The sequence below is a fragment of the Coturnix japonica genome, chromosome 1 (assembly GCF_001577835.2).
Source record: "Coturnix japonica isolate 7356 chromosome 1, Coturnix japonica 2.1, whole genome shotgun sequence".
Taxonomy (NCBI): domain Eukaryota; kingdom Metazoa; phylum Chordata; class Aves; order Galliformes; family Phasianidae; genus Coturnix; species Coturnix japonica.
The window spans coordinates 71,161,457-71,179,499 of NC_029516.1; the positions used below are offsets into that span (position 1 = coordinate 71,161,457).

Here is an 18,043-nt window from a genome sequence, read left to right on the forward strand (position 1 = left end):
GGGTCAGGGACAGGGGCTGCACCACAGGGCGGTGGGCATGGCCCTGAGTGCTGGAATATGTTTGGTCACAGCTCTCAGACACTGGGTTTGGATTGTGGGCGGTGCTGCGTGGCACCAGCAGCAGGACTCAATGATCCTTGTGGGTCCCTTCCAACTGAAGATATTCCACGGTTCTGCGATATTTGCCAGTATTCCCTTTTCTGAATTAGCAGATCTCTAATCCTGTCAGACTGAGGCTGTGGATTACATGACATCTGCCACTAATCCAGGCTTTCCTCTCTCTGTGATGTAATGGAATTAACCTGTGTTTTGTTCTGCTATTCTAGTCCTTCCTCATGGTAGGATTCCTCCTTGGACACAGGGAAACGCCAGGACACTGCTTATAGAAACACATTGCTTTGTATCTTAACAACAAAAGCAACAAAACAAGCAAACAAAAAACTGCAACCAAAATACTGAAACCTCAAACCAAAACCTCGAACTTCTGACTCTCGCCTTTTCAGCTTAGATCCCTGCACTTGTAACAAGCCAGCTGGCCTCCAGCTGTTCCCAGTATCAATGTCTCTGACTCCAGTTCATTCCCAACTGCTGCCACCTCCATGCATGTCTCAATCATTCTGAAGAGGAGCACCATACAGAAGGGAACTCATTGGATACTTCAGCTCTGATATCTCAGGCTACTAGAGGTCACAGAATCCTGTTTATTTTCTCACCCATCTCCATCCCCACTGATTCAGAACCCATTCAGGATCTCACTCCTGTAAAACCAGCATACAAAATCATTGTACTTTTCACAATCACTGAATAGTACAGAACATCCCAAGTTAGAAGGGACCCATAAGGATCACTGAGCCCAACATCTGGCTCTACCCTCAACCACCCCAAACTCAAACCCCTTGTCATAGAGCTCTATGGTCTACCCACCATGTTCTCCAATCTGGTAGCCTCCTCTTACTATTCATCCGATACAGATTTCAACATTACAAGGGAGACCAGCCTGCATGTGGTGAACCTGAACACAGAGTCAGTGTTTTCCTCCCTTCCAGCCTGTCACTGGATGCTTCTGCTTCCCGTGTGTGTGCTGTCAATATAGAACATCTGGAAATGCTGCTGGATGAGGAGGTAAGCTTCAAAAGAGAAACTGATAAGCATACACCTTATATACACATTAGAGGCTATGAATCTCTAATACAGTTCACTTCTGTAAGGCCATGTTGGCTTCTTCCTCTACCCCCTGAGAAGCAGTACAAGCTGTGCTTGCACTCACTTTACTCAAATAATCCTACTGCACCATGTGGTACCTTCAGTAAATGCTACCTACTGGGGACACCTTGAACAGGACTATAAGGAGCCACCAGCCTGAGCAATCCCACCATAGATTAAGAAGCGCTGAGGCCATCACAAAGCATAGGTTAACTGCCTGTCAGCATTCATCAGTTTTGGGTGTGGGGCTCAAGAGGTAAAATGATTATAGAGAGCTACCAAAAAACCAATCAGCCAAAATGAACATCTCTGTCCTATGCAGAACAGTCACGACAGATAGAGATAGATGGCAGGGCATACTTTGTGCTCTCCTCCATCTTGAGCTGAGAGGCAGGCAGTGCCACAAAATGAAGCCAGTTCATTGTTCCTTTGTATTTCTTGTCCCTGCCAACAAGAAGATATTTTTGGTTTCAGAAAGATTATTATTGCGGCAGCACAGATGACTAAATAATGAGGAGGAAAAGAGGGAGATTAGCACTACTGGAAAGTTCCAATTCAGAATTAAACCTGGTTCTTTAACAGTTTCAAGTACATAGGAAAAATCTGCCTTACCGTTTTTAAATAGGAAGTGCCAGATACGAGACCTATCTACCACTGCAGCACTGTCTACAACTATGCTAACTCATTTCCAAGGATTCTCAGTGGTACTTTCGAATTGGATTTTGATCTGTTCATCTGAGGTCACTTACAGTCAGAAATTCTTTAGGATGAGAAAATGTCCTTTTTTTCCCTTGGGAAGAAGGGCAAGCTTTAGCAAAACCTTTACCTTTTCTGAGGAAGCACTTACTGGGAAAAAAGGCCACTGCAGCAAAACTCAAAGATCTTTCCTTTCTTCTTTTTGTGACTTTCTTTAGGATGGAGTCTCAGAACTTTATTGAGCAGCAGCATTTGTCAGGTCTTGGGCACTCATGCTTTGGTCTATGGGTGGCAAGCAGGCCTTGAGATTGAAGATACTTTCCACATGCTTAATAAAACCATCATCTGAAAATTAATATAAGGCTCAAACTAAGGGGGAAGGGGAAAAGACAGGAGGAAACAATGAGCAAACAAAACCCCAAATTCTATTTGGGGAGCTGCTCAAATAGGTACTACACACTGAGTAAGGTGGGAAAGTAATTGTGGGTTGAATTTATTAACCTATAACACAAGAAGAAGGATGTGGATGTTATTTTGCAAGCACAGAATGCTCAGTCATTGCTGCAGGCAGATGGGAGTGGAATCTCTTCAAATGGCATTGTGCCAGCGAGGCTGCTGCGCCACTACAGATACAGGCACACAGCATTGCATTTTCCCCAACTTACTAATCAGCAGCAGATGGACAAGCCTGGAATGTGCTGTGAACTCATATCATAGTTCTCTGCATTCCTCACTACCAGCTCCAGATAATGTTCAGACTGCAATAATGTTTAAGCTGCAAAACAATGCTTGTATAGGACTGTTAGCGCCATGATTTAGTCTCCAAACAGTAACTTCTTTATTTCTCTTCTTCAAGGAAGGAAACACTTTAAAAGCATTTTAATTATTTCAAACAGGGTAAGGAGAATTTCCCCTAAGGAAACTACACACTTTCCCTTGAAGACAGTGAATGACCTGCAAAATGCTGTTCTCTGGCTCATAAATTAAGAATCAACATTCTGGCTCAGTTCTGCACGTACAAGTAAAATGGTATAAAAATAGATATTGTTATTTAAACTGCAATGTGATAGACTTATTTACTAGATCATACTGCATAAACAACACACATTACATGTCCTAGGCCCAGAGCAATGGCTGCCATGTAGGAGACAATGAACATTTCTTCCCTGAAGCAAAGCCCACAGTGGCTGGTGGCAACAGTCCAGTTCAAGAATTCCAATAGTCATGTCAGCTTCTTGGTTACGGTCTTCATGCTGTGCTCAAAGGCCTGTGCTCCCACTGGAAAGGAGGAAAGGGGGGAAAAAATACCCTCCCAATTCCAATAGACATTTCTGTAATCCATCTCCTACTGGGAAAGATGTTAAGTAGTGGTTCCCACTTGGCAGTGACCAGACATCCTCTCGATCCTCTCTCTGTTCAGACAGCATAAGGCTTTTTGTTCCACTTCTTCCACGTTCAGGCACAACAGGCTCTGTCGAGGTCTCACTTGTGACACAAACTCCACTTCACCAGACCGAAAATTTCTCACTTGCACTGGAGCTGAAGGGGAAGGACAACACATAGTTGCTCAGTACATGGCTCCTAACTTCTAGCACACAAATGTATAAGTTCTGGGGGAAGGAAAGCCTGCTTGGCATCTCCTAAACCATAAAGGGCAGGAAGATTAACAAATACAGGAGGAAACAGACATTTTATCTTGTGAATTGCTGTGGACAATGTGCTGCTCACACTGCTGCTGCACTGAGCTTTGTATCTTTTCTTACCATGAGCAATCTGGCCTTAAAGCATTACACAGTATCCAGAAGACAGTGTCAACAGCAGTGCATCCTTTGGTGAGCCTAACAAATCAGCCACTGAAAGCCTGGACCCACACCCACATGCTAGGTGTTAGCACAGGTGGTTTGAAGAGAACATCCCCTTAAGTGAGGAACTGCACAGCTGTGGCAGCATGAGCTCAGAGGTCACTACCCATGAATTTAAAATCCTTCAGTGCTTCAGTTTCTTGGTGAGGACTTCCAGACCTACACTTAATTCTACCTTCTGTTTTGTCTAAGGCCAGTCTGCCTGCTGTCTTGTCCAAGGCCAAAAAGCCACTTTTGTAACAGCCAACCTGTTGTCCACCAGGACAGCCTGGTACTTCTCTGCAGAGCTCCTTTCCATGAAGTCAGCACCCAACCTCTACTGATGCATACAGTTTTTCCTCCCCAGGTGTAGGACTTTATATTTGCCCTCATTGAACCTCATGAAGTTCCTCTCTGCCCAACTCTCCAGCCTGATACCTTTGAACAATTACTATCCTGGCTGTCTAGGTGATGTATTTTCCACTTAAAACCTGAACAGAAGTATTCCGAGTTTATCACCACAATACTAAGGATGCTTCGATACTATTTTTATATGCTTTGGTGTAAAGTAAAAACAACAAGTGTCACTTTAAACAACAGTGTTAATATACTCTCTGTATTTTTTGCATCCATGGAAGTTCCTTGGAAATCCTCCAAAGGTCTTGTTCTGTGGGCAGAGAAGGCAGCTCTCCTTCCCCAGAATGGTGAAACAGCTTGTAGCTTCCTTCCCACACCCATTATTACAAAAGCCAACAGTGTTTGCTCACCAGGCTGCAGGACTTTGGAGGGCTTCCTGTCTAGGCTGAAATCCAGCAGAATAGGGCGACAGATGAGAGAACTCCTGCAGAGGTTCCTTAGGTAGCAAGCAATGGGATCCTCAAGTTCCTCCACACACTGAGGAAGGAAAGGGTGTGTTGTCAGTACATGTGTGGAGGGGGTCAGGGAGCCCCTCTAACACCCACAGCAAAGAGAAATCCAGTCCCACTGAGAGTCACACCCTGCATGCCACAGTCCCTGCCAGGATAACCCACTCACCCCAGTTCCAGTAGCTTCCCCATACTGAATGAACAGGCTGCCTCTGCTCTGCACACAGCTTTGCACAGCTTCCCATTCGAGAAGGCTCAGGCCCAGCACTGCTGCCACGTGCTGGTTCCTGCACAGCACCAAAGCTTCACCCGTTCCATCCTCAACCAGCACCCTATGGAGAGAGTAGGCAAGAGGGAGGTCAGGACGACACCCTGCCCCTTTACAAACATCATATCCCAATAAGTCCCAGTAAAAAGAGGTTTGTCTGCATCTGGAAAGACATGAGGAATCTCAACTCCTACCTTCACTATTCTGACCACATCCCATCCGTGATTTGCCTATCCCGTCCTGTGACACACAACTTGTTCCCTCCTACGCACCTCTTCCCAATATCCAACCTCTACAGTGCTTACCGTGCACTGGCTTGCCTCACTCCAGTGTGTGATGGACATGGTGGACAGTGTCGGGTGCACTTCCCCTGAAGGAAGAGTAAAGCTACAGCTATGTATGGGTGGCTACAAGAAAGAAGGTAAATGGCCACTGTTTCTTTTAATTCCCCTAACTAACTATGCCAGGGAATAAAGAACTTCACTGTATTTTCAATGGGTGCCTTGAGAAAAGTTTTTAATTGAGAAGAAAAAACATGCTGCAAGGTGATACACCTCAGCAGCAGCGCACAGTAGGATTCTCCCCTGAAAGCCCTCACTTTTCCCCTGCAAACCTGCCCAATACCAGATGCATACTTCTCATTGGTTGTCATTTTGATCCTTTTCCAATATGCAAACCTTTTTCTAGACACTAGAATAGACGGTTCTAGAATTAGGATAGGAACTCATTTCTTCTAGATGGGAGCATAAGGCATACGAGTAAAAAGCCTGCAGGCCTCCTATCAGATTCTCTCTCTGGAAGCTTCCATACCTCTTTGAAGATGCTGCTGCAAAGAGAGCAAACCCACTGCAGGGAGAGGGTCAGCACACAGGACACGTGGCACAAAATCCGTGCCTGGGGCAGGGCTTGTAACTGATGTTGCAAGTTGGATATAAACACCAGCGAAGGGGATGAGGCTCTTCCTGCACAACTAGAAGAAACAGGACCGTGGGAAACTTGGAATGGGGAAATCCTTCTCAGGTCACTGAAAGGTACAAACAGAACCTGGACTCACCTGGAAGTGAAAAGTTGGTGAGAGGCTGGGAGAGACAGGACGGTCACACAGCTGGAGGCAATGTATGCACAGTAAACGTTATGGAATCTGCAACAGGAGACCGTAGATGTCAGCAACAGCTCATAGAAAACAATTGGCTTGTTGGTGTTTTATTCCAGGATGGCTGGTCTAGTAATCTGTGACATGGTAGGAATCTCATTTGTAATAAGGGCTGGGGAGTTAGGCAGGTGTGGACAATAGATAAACCCAAAGAAGAGGGGAGATCGTTTTAAAGACAGTAAGGGGACATTCAGTCCAGGACCAAAGCAGTGCTCAGGGTACCTTGAGATTTTGCGTTCCAAGTTCTGAAAGAGGATTTTGGCTCCAGGTAGCAAACCCTTGAGATGCTGCAGATAGGTTGCAGCAATGTAAATGTCCAGCACAACGGGGGAGCCTGCAGCAGCTGAAACGCTGAGCTTCACGCTGTGATCACTGGCCAGCAGATTCCCTGGGAAGGCACAGAAAAACACAAGTAATGAGCTCAAACACAGATATCTTAAGAGTCTGACACTGAGCTGAATTTGCTGGAGGTGTTTTCCTCTCATCACAACAAGGTTACTGTTCATGTTTTTGACGTAGTCTTACCTTTCTGCTTTCTAAGGCTGAGAGTTGCATCTGGCTTCTCATTCTTAGGAGAAGCACACAGGGTCCTCTCTACTATCTCTCCAGAGAAAGAAACAAGGGAACCTCTGAAACTGAGAGCAGACCAGAGTCATTGGATTTCTGTCTTGGAAGACGAAGGGAGTGGAAAAAAATCCAGACCCAAGGATTGCAATAACAAAGGACAGGGTGAAGTGAAGTGCTGTTACTTAAGTCTGGCTTTAGGGCAGCTTACCCTTGGGCACCCAACTACTAGATTCAAAGCAGACTGCTGCAGCCTACCCTACCCAAGAACAAGAGGTCTCTGAAGGCACTTCTGCTTCTCCAGGCATGGGAGAATTAACAAGGAGAGAGATATCCTAGCTTACCCTGCTTAACTCCATTATTTTTCTTGGCATGGAAGAAGCCAAGCAAGGGAAAACTCAACTTACCGTAAGGCACTGGTAAATATTTCAGTGCACCTGTATATCAATCCAGATTAAAAGTGCTCTGAAAAGAAAAGCTTCTTACCTCATTATTTACTTAAGCGAGTCAAACAAACAAAAAAACAAAACCTGAAAAACTTCACACATTTACCCTCGTTTTCCCTGTTCCTACTTTTGACAAGAATTTAGTTTTTGGCACCTGCTCCCCACCAGCTGTTAGCTCAGTTTTTTCCTGGATACCATTTTGCAGCTTTGTAACCTGCAACCCCTTTAAGCTTTGATAAACAAGATGGGTTTCCAGCATGGGCTATTTGCACACAGAAATATTTCCAAACGATAACCCTAGAGCAGCAAATTCATTATTCATTAATTATTCCATTTATTAACATTGCACTGTATCCAATAATGACCAATGCTACCTCATTCCATAAGACGGTCACATCAAGTATAAGGCAGATTGACAAACCTGTTGCTAAGTATTTCTGGAATGGAGGAAATTCTCTGGTCCATGCCCGTCAGCATTGCCCTGGCTGCCAGCTGGAAATGAGACACAGACTTGGTTTCAATTTATAGCAGCCAAGGCAGTAGAGACAAGTTGTACATGCTTAGAGCTATTTCACATCAAACAACTGATGACTCCTCCTCACATTAACTCCAAGGCAGGAAAATACGAGGCCCAGCAGTAATATTTTATGGGACTCATCTCCTGTCTCATTAACAAGAGATTCTGTATCAACAATTTTCTGAGCTAGTTCTGGAGTGAACAGGAAATCACCCACGAAAGCCCAGAGCAGTAAAGTTACTGCAGTACCTGGCGCTCAGCTGGGAAGGAGAGCCAAGTCTCATGCCGTAAGTGCCAGCTATCTTGGACAGGCAGGCATAAGGGGCAGGATGGCCTGCCTAGGAACTCTGCTGGCACAGGTGGAAAACTGAGCTTGTCAAACACTTCCAAGTCCTGAAAGAAGAGTCATAAAGCAAAGAAAATTATTATCAAAGGAAGATGAAAGCAAAAGAGGATTGATAAGGAACAATAATTTAAAGAAGAAAACATCCACTGAAATCAAAGCTCTGAGAGTTTTAACTAAACACAGAACCGAGGCAGTTACTTCGCAAGACAGGTGGGAATTCCACACCTCGCAAAGAGTTTAGTCACTGACACTTCATCTCCCATATACAACTTAGTAAAACTTCTCCAATGGGAAACTGTAAGATAACCTCTCCCTTACCGAGCAGTGGGGCACAATGAAGCGATACAACCCATCCAGATGCAGAAATGGAAACCATTGCAATGACTTCCCCATAAAAAGCAGTAGTGCCTGGTGGGAGATGGGGAGAAAAAAAGAGAAAAGGCGATGAGAAATGTTAAGAGAAAAGTGGAAAATGAAAATCACAGCAAATGGGGAGCAAGTCCAGCAGAGGATTGACTAGTAAATTTGGTACCATCAGGGACAAGGTGAGGTGAATATATGTACAGGATGTTGACAGTGAGGAGATTGAACCCCCTTGCAGTGGCAGACGAAAGTCACCTGCATAAACATACTCTTCTACCTGACAAAAATCACCCTCCCATTGATTAGAAATCTAAATATATAAATGACCACATACCCAGCTCTCAGCTGTACCAAACCATCCACTGAAGCCCACTCCTGCCTCACCTCTTGCCGTGTCGTGCCTTCTCCTCCATCACGGCTGGTCTCCTCTAGCTCAGGCAGACTCTCAATCTCTCTGGGGTGGCTCCACAGCTGGGGTCTGCCCAGCCACAGCACCGTGGCTTGAAAACTGCGCTGTGGCTCTCGTTCTTCTCCACCCCCTTCTCTAAGTAGCTGGTAGTTGCGCAACATAAGCCCCTCTTTCTGGGTAACCAAGAACAGGTGAGAAACACAGCTGGTTCTTTCAGTGCTGCTCTGGCCCCTCTGACAACCCTCATCTTCACCAGGATCTGGCTTGGGATCCTCCAATTTCAGCACTTTTGCCTCTGGGGTTTCCAAATTAGATGTTGAGCATCCATCTTTCTTTTTCCTCAAAGAGGTGCTTTTACTAGAAGGATCTTTCTGGATTTGTCCTTCCATGGAATGGAGAATCTGAACATCCTCAAAGTAGAACTGCACATAGATACTGAAATGACAAATGGTAGCAGTAAAATCCCCTGCTCCTGACAGGTAGCTGTCTAAAACAAGCAGTCATCTGGGACTGAGTGGGTATTCACTGTTATCTGGGACTGAGTGGGTATTCAAAAGACAAGCAAGGAAGGGTGAAATACAGGGCAGCTACCAGGCTGGATGTATTCCAAACAATATAGATATGGTGCGTTCATTTCCAATAAAGATCTCATTCCTGTAACTAGCAAAGGCCTTCGGCACCAAAATACTATGCCAATATGCAGTTTTACTATAAACCAAAATAGCCATGGAACTGCAAAGTAATGATTTTACTAGGGCAGTGAATAAAGGAACCCACCTAGTTTTTTTCTCCCTCACATGCTCTGGATTTTCTAGCTGCTCCCAAGAGGGAAAATCACTCTGAATGAATCTCTCCACTACAAGTTGGTAGTTCTCCACCTGCAAGAGCGATCCTGCAAACACAACAAAGAAAGGAGTTGAGTTAATGAAAGGAGAACACAAAAAGAGCAAGCTCAATTTCCTCATTTTAAAGTCACGAGGCCAGGCAGTGACATTTCAGCATCTTCAGACCACGTCTTTTCTTCCTTGTTTTGGAGCTGGATGGCAGAACATCACAGTTTGCAGCACCTTCAGATTTAGTTCTGTGGGACATACCTATGAGAGCTGTATTGGCAAAGGGGCTGCTATCCCTATGGCAAATCACACAGGGAAGTGTGCCGCTGCTGTCCTGCAGCTGGAGGATACTTCTCCTGGAGGAGACTCGCAGCACACCTAGTAGGATCTGCAAGAGAAAGGAAGATGTAAAGAGTATCAAACACTTCCCATGTTCAAAAGCTAGAAATCAGCATGCACGGCAGCAGCCCAGATTCAGTCTGTATTCAGCACAACACAAGTAAGAAATTCTGTGTCACACCTGAGCAAAAGAAATAGGCACACATCAGAGGGGGCAAAGGACAGCAACTGTTCTGGAAGGCTTTAGGAGAAACAGGAGCTCTCAGGGTGCGGGCATTAAAGGGAACTAGGCACTTACCAAACGGGGCTGGAAACTTCCTGCTGAGAGTGTGCAGTAGGACCAGGCCAGCCTGCGATTCAGCTCTTGGGTGCACATGTGTTGTGCCTCCAAGGGGGAAAGCAGCTGGGATGGACAGAAGCCTTCCCAGCCCTTCTGTTCTGCTACACGACTCAGTGCTGACAGAGATGGGACCTGGTATGGGGGATCCAGGGTCAAATACTAAGGGGGAAAAAAAAACAAGGTCAACAAGTTTCTTCCCATCAGATAAACTAGAAACAGCTCACAGCACATTTACCTTCTGCAGGGGACAGTGGTGTATATTTGCTAGAATTTCATGATAAATATCTCTTGCTTCCCTTCTGTCTGGTACCACGGCTTGCAGAATTGCAACAAGGAATTTCTCTGCAGGTCCAGGGTTTCGGTGTACGGAGCTGAGCAACAGTCGCTGGTGCCCAAAGAAACAAGCAAACCTGAAAAATTTTAGAGCAGTCAGAAGCAGCAGCACTCCCCATTTTACAGTGGGTTTTGCATGTAAGTCAGGAATTTTTTCTGCTTGTTACCCGTGAATGTGCTGAGCTGGACAAGAATTAAGGAGAGTGCAGAAAGAATGCAAAGTGGTTAAAAAAGGAACATTTAAAGGTGACATAGATTGATGTCAGGTGAGCAGACAAGGAACAGAAAGCCATGAGAAACAGACAGACTGGCAACATCTCAACACATAAAGATCTCCTTGTAAGTTACAGAAATGGATCTTCATGCATTTCGACTAACTTGAAGTGATTAATCATATTAGGTACACTTGGTTTTCTTTTACAGGACAGAGCAAAATAACCACAGATTGCTCTTGTTCTGATATTTTCTTTGCATTCGGACCCTTTCAGAAGGATACCTCGTCACTTTGAACAGCCACAAGTGATCACAATGCCAGTCAAAATAGTTTTAATAACAAAAGATGAAATCAAGTAAGAAGAGATAGTGACTAAATCACTGGAACCACTTTCAGGCAGTAGCAGGACTTAGTAATGACATTTAAAACAAGTGGAAAATGTAATAAAAAATGAAACTCATAGCTAGCAACATTCTGGGAACAGAACTGAAGCTGTTTCATTGGAAAGCATGGCAAAAATTCCACCGACATAAGCACATGTGGGAAAATCTGCTAGAGCAAAGGTTCTCCAACAAGTGCTCGCATGACTGATAATACTGAGCAGCTGCTGCTGCTCCTGTGAGGAGCTAGGAAGCTGTAATCTGGTTGTAGAAGCAGTTTCCAGCTTCAGCCTCAGTGCTTAAGTTCATTTGCCAAGCAAATCAGATTGGAAGGCATTCATCCCTACAGTGCTTCTATATTCCAGAATAAAGCTTCATAGGTGGGGACAGGTCAGCACATGCTCTGGAGTGCTGCAGCCTACAGAAAGCAGTGGGCTCACTGCACATGCACCTGAAAAACGTTCATGACTTCTTCATTAGAGCAACTACAAGATACAGGGTTCGTTTGATGTGGAATCCAGATAAACAGCTTAAGCCAGTAAACCAGACAATTGCTGCTGCCATTAGTCTCCAAGCAAATAAGCTTTGTGAACCTTTGGTCTGGAAGATGCTTAGGTATCTTACAAAGCACATCTGCACATCACTGGACTTCAGAATTGTCCTTACCTCTCCTGAAATGTCTCCAGAAGGCTCACTAGCCAGAGGTAGTGCGGCATACTAAGATTATAGCGGAAGAGCAGATGTAGGTAGAGATTTCTTGAAGTGACTGGTGGGTGGTAAGGAGTGCTGAGCCTTGAAAAACTCCTCAGCAAGACAGTGCTGTTCAAGCAAGCACCAAGTACAATGAAAGGTGAGGATACCAGAGGCTTCTGGAGGAGGTGGACATCGATGAGCTGAGATAAAACAGACAATGCGACTTAATAGGAGAGTATGGTTTGCCACCACTCTCCCAAACCATCACCTTACTCTAAATCCTTTTTCACTCTGCTGGATTGTCTGTAAACTCAGTAGTCCTGAAGGATCTGGCACTGCTTAAGGAGGATGCAAATAATTTCATGACCAAGTTTGTTAAACAAAAACCACTGATTTTGTTTCAGGGACTTGTTGGAAAATTTCCAGCATTCCTAACCCACACATGCTTGCAAGCCTCCCCTGGGGCCTAAGTATTTTATCACTGAATGCATTTTGGTAGGAAGGAGGCTACAAGGGTGGCCTCTGTGAGCAGAAGAGTCAGGAGCAATAGAGCGAAGATGATGAAAGGAAGGTGGCTTGAGTTTTGCTTTTCTTTTTCAGTGTCTTACTTCATTCTTAATTGGCAATAAACTAAGCTTCCTCACTTTGAGTCTGTTCTGTCTGTGATGGTGAGTGACCTCCCGCTCAACTCAAAAGCTTTATTTCCCATATTATTTAATTCCCCTGTCTGCATTAAGAGGAGTGATAGAGCAGTAGACCGAGATCAACCCCATTGTACCTCAGAAGTCTCCCAATTTTACCTCCACACATGCTCCTGGTCGGATTCCGCGTGCAGAGTTCAACAACTGCTGGTAAGCAAGGCACAAGCAGACTTTGCTATCGAGCTCATAGACACCAGCTTGGGCATTGAGTATTTTGGTGACAGTTCCCTACACAAAAAGCAAACAGAAAGTTATGTGAGTTTATTCCAGAATGTAAGAGACTCATAGGCCAGAGCGAAAAGGAAATAAATTCATCGTGACAATGAGATCTTGCTAGACCATGAGTGGGTAAAAGCTAATGCTATGAATCCTTACCACATATGAAATGATCTTGGACTCTTTGATCGATCCTGGCCACTCTTCAGCACTCAGCTCTGAAGAGACATTGAAATGCTCTGTGGTCTCAAGTGAAGCTGACAGAGAGGATTCTCCTTGCCAAGAACTGTCCAATGCCTGCTCCTTTACCTTCTCCGCACAGTAAGGCAGTAGGCAGGAAGAAACACTGGTGACAAACATCCTTTGCCCAGATTTCTTCAGGCTGGATATACTCAGGCCTGTTATTGTGTACCTGTGGCCCAACTTGAGGGTATGGTGCCATGCCAGCTGGTTGGGCTTCTGGAGCAGAGAGACCAAAGTGACATCAGCATCTCCTCCACTGGAAAAAATATTCTTCCCACATGAAAAACTTTCCTTTTGAGAGGGGCAGCACCTCATATTTTTAGCATACAGGCCCTTGTTCATCAATGGCAAAAATGCACAGCTAATGGTGGTGACTATGTTGAAAGGGTGCTTTGTAGCTAAGAACTGATTCTATCAAACAGTGTTATTGTACTCTCTGTATCTGCAGTAGTTTCCAAGGAAAGAAATAAGAGGTATTACTTTTGAAACTATCTATGCACAAGGATTACTCTAGGCTGTGCAGAATAAATAAGAAATATAGCATCAGTAGTTTTTACTAGGACATAATAAATAAATCACATTGAAAGGAAAAGGGCAAGCTTTGAAAAATGGATTAACCAACACATATGCAAATATAGATGGTAAATTTCTGGGCAAAATTACAAGGACATACTTACCTTCACCAGGATAGGGGCCCAAACAACTGAGGTGAAGCACTTCAGAAACAGAAAGAAGAATGTCTTCCGGTGAATACAAAGGAGGGGGCTGAGTCTGGACAGTTCACCTGCCACACTGAGCTTTGATCTTTTCTTAAAAGGAATCCTAGGAGGCAATTGAGGAAGCAAATAAAAATCTGTCAAGGACTCAGGAGTATTCCAAAAATACATTACACAAATACGTAGAATGCTCTTTTTAGAAATAAGGGATCTAACAAAGCAAAGCTGACCATTTGTTAGAGAGTTTTTCGAAACAAACTTGCCCACAAAATTATTACTTCAATTTTATACACTAAATCACTTCAACGCTTTAAAAAACCATAATATTTGAAGCCAACAGAGCTGTTACAAAGATTCATGTTCCAGGACAAGAGTATAAGAACCATTACTGCAAATAAGAAACTAATTATAGGCCCAAATGGGGGATAAAAACATCACAAGCAACTCTTCAGCAGAAAACTGAACTCAGTTTTTGCAGGTCCATACCACTGGTATGTACTAATTTCATATTGAAAAGTAACTAGATTCTAATAATACTTCTGTTTCACTGTAAATTAAACAAAATAAGAAAAAAAGTGGTGCTAATCAAAATAGTGAACAGTAGGTGCAGTGAATGTTTTCTTCTCATGCTTTTTCTATAATATCAAAATAAACCAGGAAATATTTTTTCTTATTCTGCCAAAATACGGATTTAAACTACAAGTTTAAATACAAGTTGAACTTTCACTGCACCTACTGTTCACTATTTTGATTATTGAAGTACAAGTCAACTCCTGGAAAATAGTTTACTAGTGAAAAGAAGCATTATTATACAACTTTTGCTTCCACCACTCACTGTCCTGCTTCCACCTATGGCAGGGGATTAACACAGTGCTTCCTAAGCCAAATGCTCTTCACAATACCTGAGAAACCAGAACCGCAGCACTATGATGCACTTGACCATGCTTGGTGTTTACCTGGAGACAAGGAGTGGCTCAGCCAGCGCTGGGTAGATGACTGGAATGGTCTCAGACACTTCCTTTGGGAGCTGATCTACTGGCACTGGATCCACCAGGATTTCTATGTATCCCAATGCACTGCGGTCAGTCTGTGGTATATATGCCCAGCTTGGGAATAGAAACAGTGACTCCAGCCACTCCAGTTCAAAATGCAGCATCTAAGGTAAAAGACAGTGAGAAAAAGCTTGAGATTAATTAAGTTACTCAGTATTATTTATAAAGTTAATCTACTAATTTGGCCTTGCACAAACATCATAAATTCCTATTCTGCTTCTGGGCTTCATTATTAAATATCTTCTGTCCTCTTCTCTGTCTCGCACAGAGAACTTCCAGCCTTTCAGATGCAAATCTGGAGATCTGCTGAGCTCTACACCTAGCATTCCCTGGATTATAGCTATTCCCTTGCAGTAAAGTCATAATTCACTGTAAGGCTTCACTATTTCCAGACTGTTTCTTAGAATTCTCATCTCCTTCCCTTTCCCCTGAGTTTTCAGTTAGAAGTTGATACCAATACAACTAATGCATTTTTTTTGCCTAGTCTTCACCCTCCCTGGAAGGCACAACTTCCCTACTCTTTCATTCCCATCCTATTAGTTACTTTGTATTTACAATCCCTTCCTATGAATTTAGCTGGCTTTTCATCCAATACCACTGTCATGCAAGTTATTATTTCCTGAAAGTATGTCGTCAGTGCATCAATGAACAGTCAGTACAGCTGACTGAAAGTTATTTCTGCTCAACAAACACAGGATACTGCTATGACCTCCATGTCTCAGGCCACCTCACGCTGTTCAAGGTGTAACAGAACTACATATTAAATTTACTCATCTCTGTAGTCCATGACAGTAGACTCCATAGTTGCTCTCCTAGCAGTGACAAATTTGACATGTTCTGCCTGTCATTTCTCTGGGATCTGAACCTGCTGTATTCCTGCTTTTTACAAAGTTGTGTTACTTTTCTCAGTACAGACTCTGGCAAACCATCTGAAACCTGTAGCACTCTGCAGTACTGCCCCAGAAGGGGTAACAGAACAAAATCCCTCAGGTCAAGGACATACCTCACATGGAATTATCCCAGTATTGTCTTTCACATAGAGACAACCGTCTTTGTCCTCTTGCCTTCCGTCAGTTAAATAGCCAACCAAGATCAGGTAAGCCCTTGGCAAAGAGCTGTGCATGGGTAAAGCACCTTGCCCTTGGTGAGCCCACTCTTTAAATCTGCTTGTGCTCCAGGTCAGGTGGCTGCAGCATGGAGTATGTTGTTGATGCTTTAGGTCAGAGATGGAGATGAAACTGGAAGGGAAAATAAAAAAAGCAAGAACACAGATTCTCAGTCTGCAAAGTTGGGGGATTACAGTCATCAGTGCAATGGACAAAGCCTGGCTAAATCAGCAAAGCCTCAGCTGCTGGCATGGTTTGATGATCTCATATGGCAAGAATCAACACATCCACTGGCATTTATTAAAAATCTCTCTCATCTCAGCTGAGCATCCCCTCTGAAAACAGAGACAGAAGGCTTGCTTAAAATTAATAACTGAGGTTTAACAAAAGAGAATATGCTTTCAAGTATATCAATGCAGGCAGCCCTGAATCTTTTCGCCTAAATTCTTGGCTTTGGTGGGGTAGGAGGAATAACATCAGATAACCACCACAATTGAGGCTGATCCCAGCTATCACGCTTAGACTGACCACAGTACTGAAGATGTGAGAACACGACAGCATCCTCACAGGAGTCTCAGCTTTTCAGAGTTTATGCAATGATGGCAGCATTCATCAATACTGCTTACATCCTGGCTGTCTATGCTAGAGAACTAAAGTCCTTTGTCTGCACTAACATCTGCACTGTAAGAGCTACTACAAACTGGTTTCCATCTTGTGATTATGAGAATTGTTTCCACCAGGATTAGCTGACAATTTAAGGTTGTGAAACAGTGGCTGTACTCACAACATCCACTTGCTCAGCAGCAGGAATTAATCGAACTCAGAGAACATGAATTTGAAGAATTTCACATGATTAGTCAGGTAGCAAAGGTTCAAAGCCAGAAACGAATCTAGACAAGTGATTGGTCAGAATAAGCAATGAACTGCACTCATGTCAAACAAATAATAATCAGAAAATATAAATATAGGCAGGTATTTGTGTATTTGACAGGAATCTGAACTGGAGACAGATTATCTGAAAAAGATATAAGTAAACTGCTGCATCTTCAGCAACAGAGCAAAGCTGGGATTAATACTGGTGCCTATGACCTACAAGGATACAGTGCCACCCCTGTTTGCATTATATGTACTGATCGTTTTCTGTGAGAAACCAAAACAACAACGGCAGGCAGAGCCCGTTCCCGTTTACCTGTATCCCAGCGGCAGGTCCCCGCCGCCCGCGCTCCTCACGCACCTCAGCACCGCATCCAGTGACGCCCGTTCCGCCCCTCCAGGCCCCGGGTCGGCCGGGAGCGCTCGAAGGGCAAAATCCCGAGCCGCCTGCAGCCACCGCTGCTCCTAGGGAGAAGCAAAGACACGAGGCTTCAGCGCGGGGAGGAGAAGGGAGGCGAGCCCGCAACCCGCAGGGCACTCACCGCCGCGCTGGGTTCCGCCATGACAGCTCCCGTCACCACAGCGACATGCCGGGCCGTGAGCCCGCCAGGCTCCATCCCCTCTCTCCAGGCCAATCACCGCCGCCATCTTACGCCGCCTGCCCGCCCCCTGCTCCTCCCATTAAGGGGATGGGCTCAGCGGGCACGGGAATGGCCGATGTGAGGGAGCCACAGAATCTCAGAATGAGCCGGGTTGGAAGGGACCTCAAGGATCATGTAGTTCCAACCCCCCTGCCTGGCAGGGCCACCAAACATACACATTTACTAGATCAGGTTGCCCAGGGCCCCGTCCAACCTGGCCTTGAACACCTCCAAGGACGGGGCATCCACAACCTCCCTGGGCAGCCTGTTCCAGGGCCTAACCACTCTCCTAGTGAAGAACTTCCCCCTAACATCCAACCTAAATCTTCCCTCTTTTAACTTAAAACCATTTCCCCGTGTCCTGCTATTGTCAGCCCTTTCGAAGAGTTTACTCCCCTCGAGGGAGGGGAGGAGCAGCTTGGTTTGCTGTGGAAAAGCGAGGAAGGGGTGTGTGGTGCCTGGCGATACCGCAAATGTCAAACGTGCTGCGAGCTGTGTGGCTTCTCTTCTCTACCCGAGCTCCTGGAAGTGTCAAATGTGAGGGTTTGTGGGGATTTCTCTGCCACTCGTGGAGTTCTCAAGAAGTGCTTTTTCTTTCTTTTAAAGCTGAAGCTCTGTGCAGACTGTGTTCTCATTCACTCATGTGATGGTCTGAGATAAACTTGAAACAATCCTCTGAGATCTGTGGCTT

The 18,043-nt window shown here is 44.6% G+C and overlaps 2 protein-coding genes across 11 annotated transcripts in view; one reads left to right on the forward strand and one right to left on the reverse strand.

Annotated features, from left to right (window-relative positions):
* The window catches only part of VTCN1 (V-set domain containing T cell activation inhibitor 1), a 20,196-nt gene extending 7,743 nt beyond the window's left edge, over positions 1 to 12,453 (forward strand). For 2 of the 8 annotated variants that reach the window (XM_015874487.2, XM_032447284.1), the window contains 2 exons: positions 972 to 1,122; positions 4,108 to 7,068. In XM_015874487.2, the coding sequence (XP_015729973.1) occupies positions 972 to 1,093 (122 nt within the window). In that variant the 3' untranslated portion in view covers positions 1,094 to 1,122; positions 4,108 to 7,068. Of the gene's footprint in view, positions 1 to 971; positions 1,123 to 2,117; positions 2,962 to 4,107 lie in introns of those variants that run through there. The other 6 variants (XM_015874478.2, XM_015874466.2, XM_032447282.1 and 3 more) reach the window with 6 other exon arrangements.
* CTC1 (CST telomere replication complex component 1) lies at positions 2,714 to 17,455 on the reverse strand. 3 transcript variants are annotated; one of them, XM_015874341.2, is made up of 24 exons: positions 17,254 to 17,452; positions 17,028 to 17,176; positions 15,736 to 15,970; positions 14,637 to 14,836; positions 13,642 to 13,786; positions 12,881 to 13,180; positions 12,605 to 12,733; positions 11,778 to 12,004; positions 10,420 to 10,594; positions 10,143 to 10,343; positions 9,767 to 9,893; positions 9,450 to 9,564; positions 8,648 to 9,107; positions 8,219 to 8,308; positions 7,804 to 7,947; positions 7,459 to 7,529; positions 6,553 to 6,662; positions 6,250 to 6,415; positions 5,929 to 6,015; positions 5,685 to 5,859; positions 5,180 to 5,244; positions 4,776 to 4,938; positions 4,508 to 4,634; positions 2,714 to 3,438 (listed from the first exon to the last, which is right to left on the reverse strand). In XM_015874341.2, the coding sequence occupies exons 1-24, from the start codon at positions 17,326 to 17,328 to the stop codon at positions 3,260 to 3,262; spliced, it is 3,915 nt and encodes a 1,304-aa protein (XP_015729827.1). In that variant the 5' UTR covers positions 17,329 to 17,452; the 3' UTR covers positions 2,714 to 3,259. The 3 variants fall into 3 exon arrangements, with proteins under 3 accessions (XP_015729827.1, XP_015729836.1, XP_015729845.1); XM_015874350.2 differs by having other exon boundaries at positions 5,685 to 5,844; positions 17,254 to 17,451; XM_015874359.2 differs by lacking the exons at positions 2,714 to 3,438; positions 4,508 to 4,634; positions 5,180 to 5,244 and having other exon boundaries at positions 4,828 to 4,938; positions 17,254 to 17,455.
* Positions 17,456 to 18,043: the final 588 nt, after the last annotated feature.

What these genes read in the sequence shown, in the direction of transcription:
- CTC1 (XM_015874341.2), bottom strand. Translation starts at nt 17,328, where the DNA reads ATGGAGCCTGGCGGGCTCACGGCCCGGCATGTCGCTGTGGTGACGGGA. An exon ending in ACCACTGTCCCCTGCAGAAG is followed by an intron (nt 10,344 to 10,419) that starts GTAAATGTGCTG and finishes TTTCCCCCTTAG; the next exon opens with TATTTGACCCTGGATCCCCC. An exon ending in GTGAGGCAAGCCAGTGCACG is followed by an intron (nt 4,939 to 5,179) that starts GTAAGCACTGTA and finishes CTCTCTCCATAG; the next exon opens with GGTGCTGGTTGAGGATGGAA.